General features: G+C 33.2%; 3 protein-coding genes across 3 annotated transcripts in view; 2 read left to right on the top strand and 1 right to left on the bottom strand.

Moving 5' to 3' along the window:
• Window positions 1–16,591, top strand: part of LOC135831144 (potassium channel subfamily K member 18-like) — a 40,113-nt gene extending 23,522 nt beyond the window's left edge. The window contains exons 2-10 of the mRNA XM_065343417.1: window positions 12,182–12,367; window positions 12,989–13,150; window positions 13,250–13,472; window positions 13,577–14,439; window positions 14,923–15,090; window positions 15,405–15,514; window positions 15,592–15,714; window positions 16,038–16,263; window positions 16,343–16,591. Coding sequence (XP_065199489.1) covers window positions 12,182–12,367; window positions 12,989–13,150; window positions 13,250–13,472; window positions 13,577–13,994 — 989 coding nt within the window. The 3' untranslated portion in view covers window positions 13,995–14,439; window positions 14,923–15,090; window positions 15,405–15,514; ... (1 more) ...; window positions 16,038–16,263; window positions 16,343–16,591. The remainder of the gene's footprint in view (window positions 1–12,181; window positions 12,368–12,988; window positions 13,151–13,249; window positions 13,473–13,576; window positions 14,440–14,922; window positions 15,091–15,404; window positions 15,515–15,591; window positions 15,715–16,037; window positions 16,264–16,342) is intronic.
• On the top strand, window positions 14,964–17,078 carry LOC135834353 (ADP-ribosylation factor 3-like). The gene is made up of 3 exons (XM_065348218.1): window positions 14,964–15,065; window positions 16,038–16,263; window positions 17,029–17,078. Exons 1-3 carry the CDS (start codon window positions 14,964–14,966, stop codon window positions 17,076–17,078), a joined length of 378 nt encoding a protein of 125 aa, XP_065204290.1.
• Window positions 17,079–18,556: 1,478 nt separating this feature from the next.
• On the bottom strand, window positions 18,557–22,574 carry LOC135831143 (4-aminobutyrate aminotransferase, mitochondrial-like). The gene is made up of 10 exons (XM_065343416.1): window positions 22,322–22,574; window positions 21,901–22,016; window positions 21,647–21,814; window positions 21,472–21,552; window positions 21,171–21,369; window positions 20,110–20,282; window positions 19,828–19,965; window positions 19,576–19,733; window positions 19,215–19,483; window positions 18,557–19,108 (listed from the first exon to the last, which is right to left on the bottom strand). The coding sequence occupies exons 1-10, from the start codon at window positions 22,389–22,391 to the stop codon at window positions 18,984–18,986; spliced, it is 1,497 nt and encodes a 498-aa protein (XP_065199488.1). The 5' UTR covers window positions 22,392–22,574; the 3' UTR covers window positions 18,557–18,983.
• Between the last annotated feature and the right edge of the window lie 134 nt (window positions 22,575–22,708).

Here is a 22,708-nt window from a genome sequence, read left to right as displayed (position 1 = left end):
TGCGAGCATTTACCTCACGTGCCGAGCGATTTTTGTTCTCGACAAATGGGAATAGGTAGTGAAAAAGCATCTTGATTCGCGCACTAGCGAAATAAATGTTTCATACGTACTCGGTTGAAATTTCTAGCAGCATTTCATTTTATGTCCTTTCATAAACACTTACTCGTTGCTGTTTTAGGTTTAGGTAGGTAGGGGTAGGGGTACGATACCTACGTAATAAACACCGAGAAATCTGCGGATTCTGGAAAAACAATTCGGTACTTATGGTGGGGCGGTGTTGAATAAAATCTGTTCTTGATGTTGATAACAATACATCTTCATCAAAGCTATCATCTCATGTAATTACCACGTCGAACTTTACTTTCAGCATCACTTTTGGTATAGTTGTTTTCTTGCAGGTTAATGAGAAAACTGCGACGGGCGATATTGTTTGCCGACGTTACTGTACAAAACATAGGTACCTGTACCTACGATGAGTATTATACAACAACGACCTTTACTTTACTCATGTTTTTGTTATTGTTTTCTTGAAAACTCTGGAAACATTAAACATAATTGTAGATCGATAGTTTTCTGATACAAGATAGACAAGTACAAATACGTAGGCAGTAGGCTAGGTAGTACCTATTTTATATAAGTAGGTAATTGATTTTTCACTTGGTGACAGATTCACCAAGCAGTGACTGTTCCTGATGGATTTTGTATTTGGTGACTTTTGATGAATCTATCACCAAGTAGTCACCAAAACATAGAAAACTCATTATTGACTGTCTGGTGACTTCTTGGTGACAGATTAACCAAGCAGGGGCCATTTGTGATCGATTTTGAACTTGGGTGACTTTTGGTGAATCAGTCACCAAGAAGTCACCAAAACACGGAAAATTCATATTTGACCATCTGGCGACTATTCACCATGCACGTGATCATTTGTGATCGATTTTGAACTTTATGACTTTTGGTGAATTTTGGTGAATCTGTAAACAAGAAGTCACAAAAACATAGATAATACACATTTGACTATCTGGTGACTTGTTATTGTTAGTGACAGATTCACCAAGTAGTGACCATTTTTGATCGATTTTGTACTTGGTGACTATTGGTGACATTTTATTTAGTGAATCAGTCATCAAGAAGTCACCAAAACATAGAAAATTCATATTCAACTGTCTGGTGACTTTTTGGTGACAGATTCGCAAGCAGTGACCATTATGTGATCGATCTTGTACTTGGTGACTTTTTTGGTACAAGTTCTCATGACTGACCTTTCTTCTCTTTATTCAATTGTATAGGTATACCTAATTTTCTACACATTAGTGATGTCATACTTTATCAATATGTACCTATATACCTATTTTTTCGACACTAATAAATTGAAAACAATATCAAAATATTTTGTCAATTTTACAGGTAGGTAGTAGGTATTGATACTTGCAATACCAGTACCAGCACCTATTACAAACGGCTTTTCCCCACTGATATCTGAAAATTAGCCATACTTCCAGGTATAAACAGGTCTAAAAAAATTTAAAACCCAAATGTAATAAAAAATTTAATGATTTTTTTGTACCTAATTTTAAGCAGGGCTGTTAGCAATGAAATGAAAACGTTTGGGTCAGTTCTCTGAACTAAGCCATTGCGTTCTCCTGTTTTGTTATGTCCAATAAAAAATTATTTAGCTTATTTCGTTTCGTTTCTTGCCAAAAAGGCAAAAAAGTGAGAGAGGTGGACGTGTTTTGATTGATTTGAGGATTACACCATCTCCCTGTCTTCTCTGGCTATTCTCAACAAAATCTAATCAAATTCCAGAAGTTTTCATTTTTTTTTATAAACAAACACTGAAGAAAAAACTCTAGATCTAGAAGGATGAGATTCAACATTTGACTGAAATTTTCAAACAAAGCATGCCGTAAAATAAAAAGCCAAAAATTGGAGAAAACTGTGGTTTTGCAACAGACTGTTTCAATCAGTGGGTGTTTTCAGATGCAAGTAAAGACCAGAGTTTGAGACAGACACTGTTTCAATGAGTGAGTGTGTTCAGACCCAAGTTAGGACCTGTGTTTGTGACAGACACCGTTTCAGTGGGTGTGTTCATACCCAATTTTGGAACTGTGTTTGTGACAGACACTGTTTCAATCAGTGGGTGTGTTCAGACCCAAGTTGGGGCCTGTGTTTGTGACAGGCTTATTTGAATCAGTGGGTGTGTTCAGACCCAAGTTAGGACCTGTGTTTGTGACAGACACCGTTTCAATGAGTGGGTGTGTTCAGACACAAGTTGGGGCCTGTGTTTGTGACAGACACTGTTTCAATCAGTGGGTGTATTCAGACCCCCCACTTGACAAGAGATTTGCCAGTTAAGCTGAAATGCCGGTTGATTTTTGTAAATTTGCCGTTTAATAGGCGCGCTAAAATGACAGTAAATTTGCCGTAGAAAAAACGCCGGTTAGAAAAAGCTACTTTTTATAAAAACAGCCATTTAAACAGCCGTTTTTGACCAGCGAATGGCAGAATTTTTTATTTGCCAAACTGCCGGTTCTCACAAATCAGCTGTTTTTTATTCACCGATTATAGTGCACATGCGCAATGGGTATTCACAACTTCTTTTTAAAAAATTGAATAAAAGTATGAAGTGCGGTACATGTATACTGCTTGAAAACAGAAATATTAACCTTGCAACGATAGCTGCGTGGTTAGAGCATTGGATTGTCAAGCGGGAGTCCTGGGTTCGATCCCCGCTTGGGCTGGAAATTTTTTGTAGATTTCAGGTTTTTATTCAGCGATTTAATGCATTAGGCATTTAAAAAGCAGCCGATTTTTTCCTGGCGTTTTTTTAATGGCAAATTTACTGTCATATTTGAGCCGGCTTTTTCACTGGCTTTTTTTATCGGCGAATCTATTGTCAAGTGGGCCAAGTTAGGAGCTGTGTTTGTTACAGACACCGTTTGAATCAGTGGGTGTGTTCAGGCCGTAATTAGGACTCGTGTTTGTGACAGACACTGTTTCAATCATGCAGCGGGTGTGTTCAAACCCAAGTTGGGAGCTGTGTTTGTGATAGACACCGTTTCAATCAGTGGGTGTGTCAGACCCATGTTAGGATTTGTGTTTGTGACAAACACTATTTAAATCAGTGGGTGTGTTCAGACCAAAGTTAGGACCTGTGTTTGAGACAGACACTAATTCAATTAGTGGGTTTTTCAGACCCAAGTAGGCAGATGACCCACATTCACTTTGTATTTATGTACATCTCGACATTAGGTACTTATCCTTTTTGGTAATACCATACCATTTTGCATTCTCTAATTTTACAAAATTACAATTTTGCAATATTTTATTATTTTCTTAATTCTTTTTCCGTTTTTCCGTTCTGCTCATTCATCTTTATTCTCTTTTCATATTATTTTTTTCTGGTCCCACGTTGCTTAGAATTTAGAATATAAAACGTAACAGTGAATTGTTGCTGAAAAAAAAATAATCAAGAAGTACCAGTAGACAGTGGCATGGCCCAGGTGGGGGGGGGGTGCGAAGCGGGCCATTGCCCCACCTTGCGAGCGAAAATTTGAAATAGCCCTTTAAGGTTTTTAACATGCAAAAGAGGACTTTTTTTTTTGTTTGGACCCATTTTTTTTGGCCTTCATTTTCATAAAATCACCACACTTCACGACAGGTTTCCAAGAAGTTGCCCCTAATTTCGATTTTTCATGCCTAAAAATTTGGTTTTGCCCCCTCCTTGAGAAAATTCTGGCTACGCCACTGCCGGTAGATCAATTACTCTTGAGGGACATTTCACTGCCTTCCTCTTTTAACCGGCCATAGGTAGTATGGCAGGCATAGGCGTGTTTGGTACCAACGTGTAGATCTCGCCGAGGCGAACGCGAACACGGTGAGCTACCTGTGAGTCCCTCTATCTAATCATGGGAGGGAGCTACGGGCGTCTAAAGTGTACCAAATGAGCAAAAAATGAAAAATTGTCAAAATAAAAAATTCGACATGGGGAGCTTGTAGAGCATTCTTTTAGCTAAAAATTGCAATTTTTGGCATTGGCCTACCTTCATTTTTGAAGGATTCATGCAACTTTGAAGTTTGGAAACAGATCAATTTCTGTAAAATTTGAGGAAACTTTTTATTTTGGAATTTTTCTGAAATTGATCTGTTTCCAAACTTCAAAGTTGCATGAATCCTTCAAAAATGAAGGTAGGCCAATGCCAAAAATTGCAATTTTTAGCTAAAAGAATGCTCTACAAGCTCCCCAGGTCGAATTTTTTATTTTGACAATTTTTCATTTTTTGCTCATTTGGTACACTTTAGACGCCCGTAGCTCCCTCCCATGATTAGATAGAGGGACTCACAGGTAGCTCACCGTGTTCGCCTCGGCGAGATCTACACGTTGGTACCAAACACGCCTATGCCTGCCATACTACCTATGGCCGGTTAATAAAAAAGAACAAAAAAAAAACCTTCTCGATTCATTCCAATCATTATGAATGAATCGCCATTCAACAATTTTCTATTCAGAAATCTCGAAAATAAACAAATCTAAGCAAGTAGGTATACCTATATCAACCAAGAGCACTCGTCCATTACCTACCTACCTAAAGAACGAACGTCTATCAATTAAGTATCAGTTTGAAGTCTAACACGGTACAAATAGGTAGCTGTACGTAAACCGTAAACAGCAACGTTCGTATACAAAATTATTATGTACCTGCGGATACCTTTATTACCTTTACCATTTACTGTATATAAAGTTAGAAACACCAACTGGCAACTGGCAACTAGGTTCGAAGCATACCTAACCGCACTATACACAATTCAAAAGGTAGTACAGCTTCCACGAAATTAAATGTTGCTTAATTACCTTATCAGTATGTAATCGGTCATGTACATGTACATTTGACGCGAAAGTTGGTGCACACGCGTGCGTCGTTTCCGTTTTACTTAACGTCGCTTTTGATAGATGCGAGGATTCCAGTGTAAAACCCTTAAATAGACCATAAGGGAACTATCATTTATCTTTGTCCGTAATTATTACCCGGCTGAAAAAGGCTAGAAGGGAGGAAATATGGATTTAGAAATTCTTAGTTACAAATTTCAACCCTGCTCCCAGCTTCTTCGTTCGATCGTGGTGGGCAACGCAGTTGCAGGCACCGGCAGGAGAGGCGCAGCGTAGGCAACAAAAAGGGTTAGAACTTTATTTACATCATGTGGACATAATATTCCATCTTCGTTCATCTTGTACGATTTTAACATGGCGGTGGACCGGACGCGACGGACGGCGTGCCGTATTCTCGTATTGAAAATGAAATTCAACAGTTCCTTTCCTTTCCTTTGCTGCGAATGTTTTTAACGATGCCAGACTTCCTATGTAAATTTATATTAGCGCGAGCTAGGCGAGATTTTCATTAGTTTTACGATTTCATCTACGCTGATGAATCGCCATGTGCATGTTTTCGTATCTCTTTACGTAATTTATACACTTCTGTTTTATTACCGTACCTACCTATTTATCAATTCGGAAATTTAGTTTACTGAGGATTCTATCGCGGTGATGAAAGTATGGAAATTATTCTAATTACAATGATTCAAATACCTATGGAGGTGGAGGTGTTTGTCAAAGATTTGTTTATACGAAAGTAAACATTGTCTTAAAAAAAAAACAAAAACAACGAATAGGTAGCCATAATCAACACCAAAATTTAACCCTACAGCTCTTTTCTGACAGATTCAAATTAAATTCTCCGCTAGATTGAGAAATTAATCGAAATTATCGCACATGTCGCATCGTCGCCTATAGTATTTGTTTTTGTTGTTGTATTGTTTGCTGTGAAGAAATATAATAACTCACTTTACTTAGGGCTCGGTTTTATGCTAAATATTTCAATTATTTTGTAAATATACATAAATGAGCGCAGAATTTAGTAATCTGTAACAACAGCTTAAGAATTTTAATTACAAAGTTGAATAGCGATTAATCTGAATATCATTTGTAATATAAACTAACCCTGAAACGAGAACTGAATCTAAATAAGATATTCTCGTATGTATATGAGTGAAGTAGGTGTACCTACACAACCAGTCCCCGAAGATTTTAGTTCTCACGTACTACGGAATCGCAAATATGCGTAGAATCATTTATTCTAAAAATCTCTCTCTTATCTTGAAAATAGAGCTTTATGGAAATCGTTTTATATTATACTAACCTAACGCGGAAACTTTCTTTGGCGAGATTTAATTAATTTCCACTCAGTTCGCGGTGAAAAAATCATGTACCTGCTCGGTTTCATGAATGGGAATGCTTTTCTTACACGCTGTGAAAATAAACACTTCATTTTTTCAAAAATAAAAAAGATAAGCTGTTTTTAAGTACTTTCGAGTTTTTCCCTTTTTATCGCACGATCTTTTGGGAGGGGAGTGAATAAATCAGGTATAAATGGTTGTGATGGTGTGTTTTTAAATTTGCTTACCGGGTTATAATTTATTGTAATACGTTTTGGAGTATATTTAAAATTCATTGTACGAGGTACTTATAGAAGGTGAATGAGTTGATTAATTTTTTTTTAGGTCGATTTGAACTCCTTTGGAATCCTTGATTTTTGATCAGGCTGTTGAATTTTTTAATGAATAATGAGCTACCTTATTATCGTTAAAGCGAGAAGGATCGCTCGCACCTTAGGTGGAAAATGGTTTATTTTATGAAAGTTTCAACAACATTCATCATATATACCGATAATATATTAGATATGTAGGTAGTATGTAATAAATGCAATTCATTTTAATAAATAAGGTAGGTTCAAAGCTACAAACCTCTGCTGAGCATGGCAATTAAATTATGAATTAACAGACATTGATACCTATCTTATTCAACTACATCTTTGCTAGGTAGGTATAGCCCAGTCAAATAGCAGAAAAAAATGGGCGAACCCAAACATAATTGCAAACAAAGGTTTTTTTGGTGAATATTGTCTAAGGTGGTGTGCTGAACAACATACTAAAAGTCCCTCCCTAACCCACGAGCTAACCCCCCCCCCCCCAGAGTTGATCAAAGCCCCCCCCCAATCAGTTTTTCATCAAGAACTCCTGAAATATTGAATTTTGAGTAAAATGAGCTCAGTGATCATTTCATATTTTCCCCAATACCTATCAAATGAGCTATCGACCAACTCCCTAGCCTCAAGGGAGGTGGCGCTACAACCCCTCAAAGTGACGTGATTTCAATAATTTTACATTTTATGATTTGAGACTTGTAACCTGTTCTAATCGATATAATGAAGTCAAACTTGGGGAATGGGATTCTTTTGGGAGCTAGAGTTGACCTCTGGAGTGGGGAGGGTAAAAGTTGAAAATTACATAAAGATCATTTTTTTTGGAGGGGCATAATATGACCCCAAATGGATGAAAAGAAACCAAAATCATACCATCGGACAGTACCTTATCTGTGATCAACATATCCAAATTTCAGCTTCCTAGGTCATCCCCACCCCATTTAAAGCGGAATTAAGCTAAAAATCCCCTTATTTTGCCCCTATAATTTTCGGTTTTTTCACCTTAAAAAGAGTGGGGATGATCTAGGAAGCTGAAATTTGGATATGTTGATCACAGATAGAGTGTACTGTCCGATGGTATGATTTTGGACCCTTTTCATCCATTTGGGGTCATGTTATGCCTCTCCAAAAAAAATGACCTTTCTGTAATTTTCAACTTTGACCCTCCCCACTCCAGAGGTCAACTTTAGCTCCCAAAAGAATCCCATTCCCCAAGTTTGACTTAATTTTATCAATTAGAACCGGTTACAAGTCTCAAATCATAAAATGTAAAATGATTGAAATCACGTCACTTTGAGGGGTCGTAGCATAGCGCCACCTCCCTTGAGGCTAGATTCAATATTTCAGGAGTTTTTGATGAAAAACTGATTTTGGGGGGATTCGTTCCACTGTGGGGGGAGGGGGTTAGCTCGTGGGGTAGAGGCGGGGACTTTTAAGTTTTAGTATGTTATTCAGCACACCGCCTTAGACAATATTCACCAAAAAAACCTTTGTTTGTAATTATGTTTGGGTCAAATTACATATTGACTGGGCTAGTATGTACCTATAATCAAATATGCAAAAGAGATTAAAACATTCATAGGTCTCCATTTAGGTCTCAGATCATTGTCTGCAACCTACAATAAAATGACTTCATCAATTAACTAGATTAAGCTATAATTAATTTAGTGGAGGCACCACCATGTAAGTCTGTACTTAGTACTTACCAACTGCTGACTGTCTCACCATCTCCCTATCCTTAGCCTAACCCAATGATAGTGGCGGATGATGGCTGTGTTACTTATACAAGGACCGATAAACACTGGCACCAATTCGGTGATACCTACATATGTCATATACATACATCGACATCTTGAATTGGCAAAAAGGTAACCAAACGTAGGATTATCCCTTTGAGTAAATCAGACTTAAAATGATTAATAAAACACATTAATCCCAAATCTTCATTGATAAATCCCTGCTGTATGTCGATAAATAGAATTACACCTAAGCTTCATCGTCTGATAAGACTCCTGCCATCGCGAATAGCTGGAATCTGGAATCAAGTGATCTTATGTACTCTTGGTCTAACCTTCAAGTACGTCCTCTAACACACCCTACATAATTTCCCACATTACCATGCATATCTTTACGTCAAGGGATATAAGTAGTATGACATAAGGATACATTATTAGAACAACCACCTAAGTGGTGAAGGCATATTGCACCATATCAACCTTACCTTATAGATTCTTCTATTATTACTTTTACCTAAGGGTAAGGTAGCCCAATATGGACCACATTTTTGTTTTTGAATGCCGTGGTCGTTGTAATTGAGCTAAAAACTTCATTGATAGCTTAAAATGTACCTACATCCATCTATTATCATATTCCCAAGCCTGAAAATTTTTGAGAAATTTTAAGAGGGCCAAAAAAATTGTTTTCTGAAAAATGTCAAAAATTGAGAAGTGAATTTTGGGCTCCTAATATGGACCACTTTGAAAATTTATTTTAAAAAAGTCAAAATTTGAAAAGTAAATTTCGGGTCCCTAATATGGATTACTTCAACTTGAAATTGTCAAATCCATAGCAAATCTACTGGTACTCCATATTACACAACCCTATAACTTTGAACTTTGAAAAATCATAGCTATAAGTACCTCGAATAATTACTAGAATGTCTCAATCGATTCAAAAAACTCTTAACACCTTTCTGTATTAAAAATAAATCACATCATAACGTTTCCTCGGAAAATTTTTCAAGAATCCAGATTTTCTTGAAACGTGAAAAAAAATTGACCCTATGAATTTCGTTTTTTCCCTCTCAGTTCGAATTTTGACTTTAGGGCTTTGATTTTGGTCTCATTGTGTTTTTCTGTGAAAAATACACTAGATAAAGCTTGTTCCCGCTAGGTAGTGCTCATAGCCAACGAAATCGGCTGGTGGTCCATATTAAGCAGTGGTCCATATTGGGCTACCTTACCCTTACTATTGGGGGAAAAAACGGAATCGATCAATTACCTAGCTGAGAAGACGTTCTCTTGTTTGTAATAGGTACACACAATTTCTCTAGAATTAATCCTGCTCAAATATAGATCTAGAAGTTCCGCAGGCAATCTCCATGCGTTAATTGAGAACCTTCACCTTATAACTGATAGAAATGTCGTAAGTAAATCAACGTTTAATAACGTGTATGTTTAAAACAAAACACTCAAGTTTGCAATCGTGTTTGTTTTACCTAAACTTTTGAGAAGAAAAAGAAAATCGAATATGTTCATTCTCACATGTTTTCAAACAGATAGATTTTCCAACTAGCTGAAAATCGTCTACCCATGAGCGGCACGTGAAAATTAGCTTAAAAAGTATATACTCGTACCTGTGTTATTTTAAAACTTTTCAGTCAGGTTGGTAGGTAAGGTAAAGTACCAGCTACTGAGCTGCCTAGTACTTACTTAGTGAACAAAGTAAATATTTATTTTTCTTACCGTTTATGCCTAATGGTTGTCAAACATTATAAGAAGACGAAAATAATATGCGAAGATGTTAAATTAAATTTATTTTAATATCAAGTCGACTCGAAAATTTACTCCATTTAATGTACCTACTTTTTAAACTTGAAAGAAGAAAGAACAGCAAGGCAAGTCTCTAAGTACTTGTAATTAGATTTTTAAAAAACTAATTATAGTTTTTCTGCAACGCATATAACCTTACTTAAATATACGAGCTAAGGCTTGTCACGTATAGCTTAAAAAATTCTTTCGAGTCGAAAATTAAATTATCAAAACGACATTACACGATGAAAATGCGCCGTCTAAATAAAAAAAAAAAAAACTACAATGTAGGTACCTACCTGTAGGTAGGTCTTTTTCATCGTAAGTACGTTACGTATAGTACGTACCCGATGCGTTGATACACCCATGGGTTAATTTCATTCAAGTTGAGAAAATTAATTTCATTTAATGACTCGTTAAAGGGTTAAAACTGTTGAACATAGAAATTTTTCATCGCTGTTCACGTTGGTTCTTAATTTTCTCTCCACACAATTTAAGCTGGAGAACGTTTTAGAAAAGGGGGTAAATGGCGCGAAATAATAATTCGATAGAGTCCCTGAACACCGGTTAAACGTTCGTGAAATGCAGTCTCCTTTACTTTATAACGGACATTTGCGAGACGTTTTTGCAAGTAGAACAAGATTTACGCATTTACATCTCTTTTCGCCAGCCATTGGTTCTCGCTCTCGGACGGTATGATTTTATTTTGACGTTTACGACTATTTGTTCACTTTTAAAAACGCTGATTAATCCCACGATAATAATTCTCCGCACGTTTTATAGCGTTGCTGAGGTGAAAAATATCCCCCCTTGGTCTTGTACGTATCAGACGTTTTCGAGAGTGTTGCTGAAATTTTAATCAATATGGACATAGGGGTAGGTTATTTTTATCAGTGAAACATTGTACATATAAGTAAGACTTGGAAATGTCGAATTGAAAAGGTCAAAGGTTTTACGACTAATATAATGCTTTCTTTTTTTTTTCAGAAATATTAATTAGTAGTAGAAGCTATAAATTGAAAGATGCATAAATCCCTATTAGTTAATTATATTTACATTAATGATTATGTTTTTCGAATTCGATTCACCTGATTATTTTTTCCAAGCAACCTACCTACCTATTCCTTAATGACAAAATAATTCAAGATCACATTATTAATAAAAGTTGGGAAATATACATTCGGTTTCGGTATCATTTTCACATTTAAAAAAAAAAAAAAAAAATGTTGAGCAGCAAGTTAATTAGGAAAGTAAATTTATTCCAATTTTATTTTCTAATTTAATTTTCGACTTCGTTCGCACATTTCTGTAACTTTAAATAGGTTAGGTATATATTTCAGCTGGAAAATTAAAATTAAAGATCTTTAAAAAAGGTTTCTCCATTATTCATTAAACTCAATACCTAATTATGAATCTACCCACTTATATACAGGTACCATATAATAACTTACTTACGCGTCAGTTTAGGGTTGCCAAGTTTTTCCTTCCTTGATCGTTATACTGTCAATTTGGAAATCGAATAAGGAAAAGGGATTGTTTCTCATAGGTAACTCGAAAGCATTAATTGTCTCATGTCTGCGCAATCTGTTGTTTCATATACAGAATTCTCATTTCATCTTGTTAATAGTTTGGTTAATTGAATGAAATAATTAATTGAAATTCATCGATATAATGGAGATAGAAAATTACTCAAAATGAACATTACCTAGTAGGTACCTATCTTTATCGTATTTTGATGAAGTAAACTATCTAATTAAAATAATAAGATATTAAAATAAAAAAATGAACCATTCAAATTACTCGAATATAAATTGCGAATTTTATGCTGTAATTTTATCTGATATGTGGGGACATAAAACTCGACTATTTGTTCGAAAGAAATAATAGAAATGTTATTTCGCGTGATTGACACAAATTAACGCATATTTTCCCAGATAAAATTCATTTCCGTAAATTGTAAAAACTTATATACTTTTTATAAAGCAAAAAATAGATAAAATTAGCTCAGTTTTTTTTTTTTTTTTTAAATTCGAAGTTGAATGCACTCAACTTTGAACTTCCTACCAATTCAAGTATTTAATATTTTATTTTAGTTAAATTTGTATAATTTTTCAGAGAAACTGAATGTATTGTATGCAAAAAACTGGACTCAGTTGGCTCATCAGCACATTCGTACATATGAAGAACACCTTTCAGAATTAACAACTGATTTTAACGGTATAGAAGAAATTTTAAATCCTCATCAACGATGGACTTTCATTAGATCATTTCATTACTCGTTATCGCTCATGACAACGATAGGTAAGAATAATTCAAATTCCATTTTTTTAAATTAAAAAAAAAAAAAAAAAAACTTGAAAACTTTTATTTATTTTGTTTTAAAAATAAAATTTTCAAAGTAGGTAGGTATCAAACTACCCGTTGAATAAAAACCGCTTTTCGAAAGTCATTTTAATGAAATTATTATACAAGTTGACCTCTTTATCTTTGATTCGAAAAAAAAATTCTTTTAATCTCGCATCTGTAACAAATTTCATCTTATTTCATCGTGAAAAGTTTCCACTTTTTGTAAACAATGTAATTTGGTTGAAATACGTTATACTTAACCGCCGTTTCATTGTTTTCTACTTTGTCACAACTTTGATGGGTTTCGAGTTTCTAAAATTAGTTATCGTTTGATGTTTTCAATTAGTTTTTCGGATCAATGTTCTTCAAATACCTAATATGTTAGGTACCTATTCGTTTTTCTACGAATATAAGAAAATAAGGTCAAGTTGTAAAGAGCTCCGACGTTTTTTTTGAAAAATATACGCGATTTTTATCCTACTTTTATTTTTTATTGCGCGATTATTTTACTCTACGTATAGGACGAATAAAATCCGAGTAATGATTTTGTAAATTTTATTTAACGTTGTTTCGCAGGAAATGCCGGTTTATCGCCTAAAACTCTGCAAGGCAAATTGTTCACAATTTTGTACGCCATTTTGGGAATACCTCTAATGTTTCTTCTTTTGTCAAACTGCGGTTACTTGATTGCTGATGGTTTGAAATTAATTTGCTTTAAATTAAATTGGTACTTCTATAGTGAGTAGAATGAGTTTATCGGCTTCAATTTTCAATTTACACCTATTTTATAGGACGAACTTATACTCGATCTGTTTTGTTTTTCTTTTAATTTTGTAGTTGAAGATTCGAGAGTAGGGTTGAATGAAAATCAAGAACCTACGATATCAATTGTACCAACTGTCAAACAAACTATTGTTGAATTACAAAATGGAAGTAGTGGAGCACCTACCACAACTTTGGCATCGGAACGAAAGCTCAGAAATATGAGTAACACGTGTTGCCACGGTTTTGAAAGTATAAGACTGCGTGATTTAAAATCATCTTCGAAGTGTAAAGATGAGTTAGTATCTGTTTGCTAATTTAAATTTGGGAATAAATTATATTACGAATTCACATTTTTTAATTTTTACTCCTTTTTTTTTTTTTTTTTTTTTTTAATTTTAGGAATTCATCAAGCAATTTTAAACCATCAAATTGCTCAACCAATTGTAGAAATTACCCAGAATCGATACGGTTAATTTCTACAGAAATCCCGGCTATTTTAGCAGTATTATTATTAGTCTCGTACATAAATCTTGGAAGTTTAGCAATGACTGTTTGGAAAGATTATTCGTTTCTGGACGCTTCGTTTTTTTGGTTTTTTAGCCTAACGACGATCGGTCAAAAAGATAACAACTATGTACAATCTAATGAAATAACGTATACTTCCAATATAAATTTTATTTGTTATTTGTGTATTTTTACAATAATTGGATTAATTATTACCGCTTCTGTTTTTGTTATGTTAATAGATAAGAATTTTTTAAGATGTAATTTCATTTGTTCAAATTTCATTCACCAAGAACAAAACGTTCATTTATAGTAAAAGCAAACGTATCTGTGTTCATTTATTTGTGTTGACCTGTCTTGACATTTTGATGAGATGAATTGGATCAATTTTGTGAGAACGGATTTCACATCAATTTGTATGAAAAATTCAATTTTTAAATCTCATCTGCGTTTTTTATTAAAATTACTTGATCCATCACCTATACCTACTTGTTATCGTAATATGTAATGATCAAATGATGATAGTTCTTTGAAAACGTTCGTTTCTTCGAAAAAAATTGTTAATCAGAAGTCTTAATATGAATCATTACGACTACGAGAAACACAAAAAAACTACGTAGTGTAGGTACTAGGTTAGTAGGTAGGTAGATGTTAGTTTAGTATTCAGTTAGAAATATGATTTCAAAGGTTTCATTATTCGCGAATTAGCCAAGTTTTAAATGTCACACCAACTTTCACTTTCAGTTCCAGCAGAAAAGGTTTGTACGTTTTTTTTTCTTTTTATTAATATGTTTAATGATAACAGCCAACTGGTAACGCATCAACAGTATGAATCATCAACGGTCAGATTTTTCTAATGAACCCAAAAATTTGGGGAAATAATAATTAGTTACCATACTCGTTTCCATGAAAACTCGAGTTATAGATTTTTCACATTTTTAAAACAAAACGCTCACAATTTTTTAAATTAGGTACTGAAAAATATAAAAATAAATTTTTATAAAGTTTGGAAAAAGTTGACAAATTGTTTTAAAAATTAGAAAAAATATTTCCAGATGCGAAAAATTTGATAAACACAAGCCAAAAAAAACATAAACCAAGAAAACAGCAATAAAAGTGATGAGTCACGTAATTTTACCAACTTTTCGCCGGAATGATGACCATCCAATAACTTGATAAAAAAAAAAAAACTTCACCCGTTAAAGTAATATCTCATGTTTTTTTTTTGTTTTTTTTTTTAGTAGGATTTATATATTGTGCTACTAGGTATATAATGGGTAATATGATTTCACATTTATTCGAGAAGAAAAAAATGAGCGTTATGATGATTGGTCTGGATGATGCTGGTAAATCGACTGTAGCATACAAATTAGCACCAGATAAAGTCTGTACAACAATTCCTAAATGTGGTGAGTAGATCATTTCATACCTATGTTTTCATTTTGTAACGTTGTCAGCATTTTCGGCGAGTAAATATTGGCAATACTTATCTATTTAAGATGTTACAGTAGGTCATAATATGTTCAAAACATACAGAAAATAAATTTATTTATTTTATAATTTTTTGTGCATGCAATTTAAGTGACTCATATTCTCTCAACTCTTAATATTTTACTATCCTAAAAATTTACAAAATTATTATAGTAGGTACCTACTTAATTCTTCATCTATATACTTGAAGTTTCGTCTCAAATAATGATATTGGTTCTTCAATAAATTTTAGGTCACAGAATCGAAACGTTTAATTATAAAAATATTATTTTTGATAGTTGGGATCTTTTTGGCGCAGATGAACAAACACCTATACTGAGGCATTTTTCCAGAAAAAAACAAGTAGAAAAGTATTTTTTATTTGAGTTACTTTTTCTATCAAGACGTGATTTGGGTAACCAATAACCTGCATTTTCCAGGGTTTAATATTTGTAGTAGATAGTATCGACAAGGAAAGGATTGGCGAAGCAGAGGCAGAACTGATGAGAACATTATTATACCTGGATAATACTGTACCTGTTCTGATATTCGCGAATAAACAGGTTGGAATATTTATAATTTTACTTGACCCTCTCTTTCCTCAGAACAATGAATTCAAAAAGTCAAATTTTTTACAGTTTTTTGTTTCTTATGTAGCATTTTACAATAAACTGTTCTGATTTCGCTACCTTTGAAAAACGTTTTATAATCAGATATTTTTTGATAAAGTGATAACAGAAAAATCTCAGTGATGATCTTTTCAGCAATAGGCAATTTTATCACGCTTTTCAAAATGTATTTTCACGTTTCATTTCAGAAAAATTTTAGGATTTTATTTTTTTTAAAAATCAGGTTTGATATTAATGGAATATGAATATTGTTTTAGGATTTGCCCAATGCCATGAATATTACAGAAATAACTGACGAATTGTGTCTTCAGTCGGTTCGTTATCGAAATTGGGTTGTTCAAGGTATCAGCGCTTCTAAAGGGGATGGTATTGACGAAGGACTGGAATGGCTCATTGATCAGGTCGAAAGGACCAAAATTGAAGCCAATCATCGGATGTACTCGTACGGTGGACATGAATCGCAAAATGTAGAAACGTATCAAGGTGAGTAAATATAGCTATAGTTGGTGAATTTCGTTTCAGTTTCATGTAAAAAAATTGGTGCTTCGTTATTCGTACCTAGGTACATATGTTTATTCCGGCGGTGATTCGTGAATTCAGTGAATTATGGTTTGAAACGTTGCCATATTGACTGGTAATAATTCAAGAAAAAAAAATGTTTTGTTTTTTATCAGGTATTTAAAGTAAAATATTGCTCTAGAAGAAATATTATGTAGGTACTTATGCCAGTTTTTCGGTATCTCGTAGTTAGGTACTCGCATTTACAATGGTTTTATGACGAATAAAAAGTTTTGATTTGTTTGTTATTTCACATGATGAATTTCAGAAACTGTTTTCTTTTTAACGATTCAGTAATAATGCTACATCTCGATAAATAGGTAGGTACTATTGATACATTTCGTATGTACAGTACAATCCTTAAAGCTAATGTGCATTTATGCATAACAATAACATGGAAATTCGATTTTCCAACTGGTAGTGTCTGGTCTGTTTGCTATGAAAATCTATATACCAACCTATTACTGGGAATCGATGTCAAACATTACATTCTCAATCTTTAATAACGTGGCAAAGTTTCAAAATATTGATAAACTTAAACTCAAACATTATATGCTTGATTTGCATCGTAAAATCCAATCTGTCAGTTCTCCCGAAAATAAAAAATTCATCTTACCTGGTATCTGCATGTTGCTTCAATCAAGATGTTAATAGAATTGCCTAATTTTTGCGCCGTAAATACGGTTACAGATACAGAGGTAGGTAGTCATTTAGATAAGAATTCAATTGTTCTGTTGTAAAGTTGTCATTCTTAATTTATTTTCTTACTCGAAAATGCTGCATTATTTAAATGTGCTGCATTTATAAGAATTTAAAAAAAAAAAAGTTTTCAACTAAATTTACCTATGGAAGATGTACTGAGGTAATTTTTCTTTCAATATTCAATTTATTCCAAGTTTTTTTTTTTTTTTTTTTTTTCAAGGGAAAAAACAAAGTTTAAGAACGCACACTGAAATTTTTCCTCATTCGATAAGGGTTGGTGACTCATCATTGCAAGATTAAAAACTATAATTATTCTGTGATATAATTTAGCCGATCTGTCGTCTATTTCAGAACTTATTTTTCATTTGATTATAACTATCAGTACTCATTAGTGTTGATAATATCATGATCGAGTATCCGTTTCAATAGATACCGTATTCAATATTTCAATGTCAAATTAGCATACAACTTAGGTACCTACCTATTAAAGATTGTCAAACTTTTCCAATCCCGTTGTTTACCCCAAACAAAAAAAAGAAACAGATTTATCATCTTCCAGCTAGGTAAATTTCCTTGAGAAAAATAAAAAGTATTTCGTTGAATTACTTATATGAAATTGTAGGTAAATTTACTGCCTCCAGTGGTTAAAATATAGTCGAATGTATTATGCATCAATGACATCATTACGATATAGCTTCGAAAATAAAGTAAAACCTCGAATCTTCATCAGTCATCGAAAATTTAGAATTTTCAATATCGATGACGTAGCGCTATCTCTTGGTTGAATTTCTTATTTCTTTACAAATCGCCAACTTGTAGCGCAACAGCTTGCTCTAAATCTAATCAGTAGGTAATCATCTTTGGTACTTTTCCAATATCAAAAAATTGCCATAAAAGAGCTAAAAGAAAATTCAAATTTGCAAATCCAGATTTCAATATAAACACAAACTATTTGAAATTCAGAGTCCATTTCTGCGGGCTCAAATCCAAAGTGAAATAAAAATATGTAAAAAAACAAAAAAAAAAAAAAATTGAAAACTCATCTTTCATAAGCACATTAATAGGTAAAAATCTGAAATTTAATTTATTACCATCTGTTTGACCTATAAAATCAATTAGTGGTCCTTTAAAGTAATTTTGGAGCTTCCAATGGATTTTTAAATTGGAAACAAACAGCTAATATGGATTTGAACTGATAAAAACAAAATTTTATGCGTAAATTGATCAAAAGCCAATATTTTCACCCATTTTATATCTAATAATTTTTCGAAAGCAAGAATTTCTATCGCAATTTCCTCAAATTCGTCTGGATTTTTTTTTAAAGGGGAAAATAAGCTGAATACAAATTTTTAAAAATTAATTCAAATTAATTTCAAAAAATGAAAAAAACAAGCTTTTAAAATAATGTTCAATCCAATCCTTGACTATTTATTTTTTGAATAGGTATTCATGAAATTTTCTAAACCTTTGAAATGAAATAAGTATTTGACTAAAATTTACCATACAATAATACTCATTCATCCTTTAATTATTTATTAGGTACATAGGTATAATTTATCAACATTATTATAGAATAACATACAAAAATAAGAGAAAATAAAATTGGAAGACTTATTTAAGGAAGACATTATTATCAGGCGAAGCTGCCATAAAATTTGTCATTGACAGAGGAAAGCGCAGTAGACAATGTTTTACTCAAAGAAATTCACATTACCTACTAACATGAAAAATATAAAATTTGAGAGGAAAACACAAATCAATATCTTGAAAATGAGATCCAGTTGTACACCATGAGTATAACAACTAAATACCATACATGATAGAAACATCTCAAAATCTATAATAAGTATACTCAATCACAAACAGTCAAACACACAGTTCAATTAAACATCATTTAAATTTGATATGATTGAGTTGCTTAATGGTTTGGTTTGGTAGGTAATTTAGATATTTCCTTCATCCAATACTTGTTTCAATTTATCCAAAAATATATGCGCATGTTTAGGTTGCATGGTTAAAGCAGGCCTTAAACGAACAGCGTGATCACCACAACCACCACTCAGTACTCCTGCAAAAAAAAAATAGAAAAAACAATCCGTTTCAATGTATTATGCATTAAAAATTCAGAACATTGTGCTAGATTTTTAAAAAAATTAGAAGCTAGAACTACCTACCTTTATTTTTCAACCTATTAACGACAGTGTCTCTTTGAGCGGAGGTAGGCAAATCAAAAGATATGAAAGTACCCAATCCTCGTACAGAATGTATCAATCCATTATAATTATTTTGATATTCCAATAATCCTTTCATTAATACTTTTCCAGTTTCTTTGACATTTTCTAATAGTTGATCTCTTCTTATAATTTTCAATACTTCTTCTAATATGATCATTTTACCAGGATCACCCATCCAAGTGTTGAATACTCGGAATGGTTGTTTAGGGCTGTAAAATTATGTCATTGACACAATGAAACCAGTTCATGTAAATGCTCATTGTAGAATAGGTACCTAACCAAAAAATTTCAAGGGACTTACATAAATTCAGGTTTTAGGTAATATCCTCCAATTTGCATTTTTTTACTGAAAGTGACTATATCGGGAGGTCCATCTAGATCAAAATGTTCATGGCACCATATTTTCCCTGTTGGCCCACCACCAGTTTGTACTTCATCTACTAAGAAGGCGACTTTGTGCTGTAAAAAGGTATAGGTATGCAATATACATCAACATGGTATACCAGAACATATAAATCAATTAATATAGGTCCAGGTACACAAGACTACATACTTTTTTGGTTATCTTTTGTAATTCTTGGAAGAATTCTTTAGAAGCATGGTTATCTCCTCCTTCGGACTGAATGGGTTCCACAATAATACCTGCAACTGGTTTACCAATCTTCTTTTGTTGTTCGATTAAGTATTCTACCTGTGGCAGACAATAGGTCAAGTTCAATAAAGAGCATCTTTGAATTTAACACATTTTCAACTTTTAATGGTAACATTCCACTAGGGATATGTAGCAAAAATAGGTAGGTAGGTACCTATTCATTCATATATGTACGTTACTTACTTCTTCTAAACTGTTTTTATCCTGCTTTTTGTTTTCTGCAACATTCTCTTCTAGAGGATACTTGTACTGAGGGAAAGTAGCCACAGGCCAGTCAAAAGCTGGTACATCTATTTTGTGTACATATTTGGATCGAGTGGTAGATAATGCTCCCAGTGTTCTTCCATGGAAAGCACCTGTTACATTTTACACAATGCATTAAGAATTCTGACCTCATTTTTTTTAAAAATGTCCAATTTTTAACCACTGAAATTATTTGACAAGTACATTTTTGGCACTACCAAGGCAACTTAAAATTTCAGAGATAAATCAAAAATTCCTCAGAGATTCCAAAAATGGTCCCAAAACAAATAGGAACTTTTTCAGGTTAAACGTAAGTAGCCAAAAAAATGACCTAATGACACAAAATATATTTTTTTTGACAGCTGAATTTTGAAAAATAAAAGACTGATGGAAATTCATTTTTACTTGGAGTTGGAAGCACTGTCGGAAATTGGAATATGTCAGTGATCCAATTTGAAATTTTTTCATTCATATGTAGTACCTAGTGCATTTTGTTGTTTGAAGAATCAAGATAAAAATTGTTCCTGGAAATTTGTTTTCACTGGGAAGCACTGTCAAAAATTGGAATATGTGATCCAATTTGAAATTTTTTCATTCATATAGTGGTGCATTTTGTTGCTTAAAAATGGAAATCGTTCAAAAAAAATTTGAAATAATTTTTAAAAATTTTCTAAAAATTGTCAAAACTTAAAAAATGATTTTCAGCATTCCAAATTTTGGTTATATGGAAGTTTTAAAACAAGCTCTTCCTATCTAAATTAAGTATAGCTTCAATCATTCAAATTGGAGTGTGCCAGGTCAAGCAATTCTGTGAGTGCTCATCTGCTGGTATAATTTAGTCTTAAGTAGGTATATATATTTTTTTTCACAATATTACAGGAGAATAGTTGGAGGAATGGGGTAATAAAAACCAGAAAAAATCATGAAATATTTAACTTAGTATTTAAGCACCCTTTCCAAATAAAAAATCATAAAAAATCACTTGAATTTCATCATACTACCTTTGAAGGACAAAATAGTTAAATCAGGAGATCCAGGAGGGGCATTCTTCATACAAGATGCTTGTTCTGCAGGTGAGAATTCAAAACTACCACCACGTTGCTGCACTTGATACCAAAAGAAAATATTCTTCATCGCATTTTCATTACTGCATGATCCACACATCATGGTAGTCACATGATTTAAACCTTTAGGAGCAACCTGTTGATTATTAAAAAACAGACCCGTCAGTATTTACGAGTAATTAGACCAGGTAAACTGAAACAGGTGCAGTTCACAACTATTAGGGGGAAAAATACCAACATTTAATAATACATTTTCCAATTTATGAATCCAATCAGCTCCTGGAAAGTAACCCAGAGCTGGTCTATTAACCACTGCTTTCTAGTTAAAAACAAAATAATAAATATTAAGTAGGTAGGTATGTGGAAATCAGTAACATCTGACATTCTAATGGCACACATAAATCATTACTCACAACATTGTCTAGCTTTTGTAAAGCTTGAATTATTTCAGGATGATTATATCCAATAGGAATGGACGATATTTGCATATAAACATCCAATAAAACATTACCATCCACGTCAACGAAATAATTTCCGATTGATTTCTCATAATCGCCGAATAACTGTACCGAGTTGCTTTGCTAAAAAACACCATAGAACTTGCATAAAAACACACATGACGAACTAGGTAGGTAATCAATAAGTTTGGCTTCAAATTCGTGCCTACCTGTATTTTTGATAGCCTTTCAATATAGCTTTTGGTTTTCGGTCCAGGTACTTCAGTTTTTACACTAGGTCCAGCAGGTTCCAACCCCTCGAATGAGGATACAAATCTGTAGTTATCTATAAAATTATATTTTTTCAGTAAGTTGAAAATCACAGGAGGTAAATAGGAACTGGCGTTTTTCAATAACCTCTCATTTAAAATTTTTTTCAAAGGGAGAAAATTATTAAATGACATGGCCATCAATAAATTGACCACTTCCTTTGGTATATTGTCTAGATAGTTATTTCAAATGAAAATATTTTCCAAACAACCAAATCGAATTTCATTTCATCTTTTGAAATTCGAACAATACGTAATATGTTCTATGTAGGTAGGTACTTCAATACAGCAATCTGCACTAATAAATCATTGATAAACTCACTTTTCAGTTTAAATATCCGTTTTAAGCACGTGCAGCTCATGTTCTGCATGGTAATTGGAACGGTGAACATGACAACTCGAAAGCAACTTAAGAATACCGATTTACTTCGGTACTAAATAAATTTTACGAGGAAGCAGGTTATTTAAATTCGTTATCAAATATTAAACATTTTTTATCACATAATTTTGTTATAAAACAACACCTAAACCGACTTCAATTCAATCTGGTACGTACTAGACAAGTAGGCGTTATTTTAACCAATTGTTAACAGCTAAAGTAGTGGGGGAAGCGACGTTATGTGTTTTTGAACTTGTGAGCGGTGTGGTGTTGGTAAAGTAGGTACCTAAGAAAAAATAAAACGACCAGCGCAGCTCCCCAGCTTTAGGA

This window comes from Planococcus citri, chromosome 1, assembly GCF_950023065.1.
Source record: "Planococcus citri chromosome 1, ihPlaCitr1.1, whole genome shotgun sequence".
Classification (NCBI taxonomy): domain Eukaryota; kingdom Metazoa; phylum Arthropoda; class Insecta; order Hemiptera; family Pseudococcidae; genus Planococcus; species Planococcus citri.
The sequence above is the reverse complement of the archived record's forward strand: the minus strand, read 5'-3'. Positions and strand labels throughout refer to the sequence as shown.

Bases quoted from the DNA above. Each gene is read 5' to 3' on its own strand.
- LOC135834353 (XM_065348218.1), top strand. From the start codon at position 14,964: ATGATTTCACATTTATTCGAGAAGAAAAAAATGAGCGTTATGATGATT. The intron at 15,066-16,037 runs GTCTGTACAACA...ATATTGTTTTAG, and splicing joins ACAAATTAGCACCAGATAAA to GATTTGCCCAATGCCATGAA. The intron at 16,264-17,028 runs GTGAGTAAATAT...ATACGGTTACAG, and splicing joins AAATGTAGAAACGTATCAAG to ATACAGAGGTAGGTAGTCAT.
- LOC135831143 (XM_065343416.1), bottom strand. From the start codon at position 22,391: ATGTTCACCGTTCCAATTACCATGCAGAACATGAGCTGCACGTGCTTA. The intron at 21,370-21,471 runs GTTGGTATTTTT...AATAATCAACAG, and splicing joins TGGAAAATGTATTATTAAAT to GTTGCTCCTAAAGGTTTAAA. The intron at 19,966-20,109 runs GTAAGTAACGTA...TGTCTGCCACAG, and splicing joins ATAAAAACAGTTTAGAAGAA to GTAGAATACTTAATCGAACA.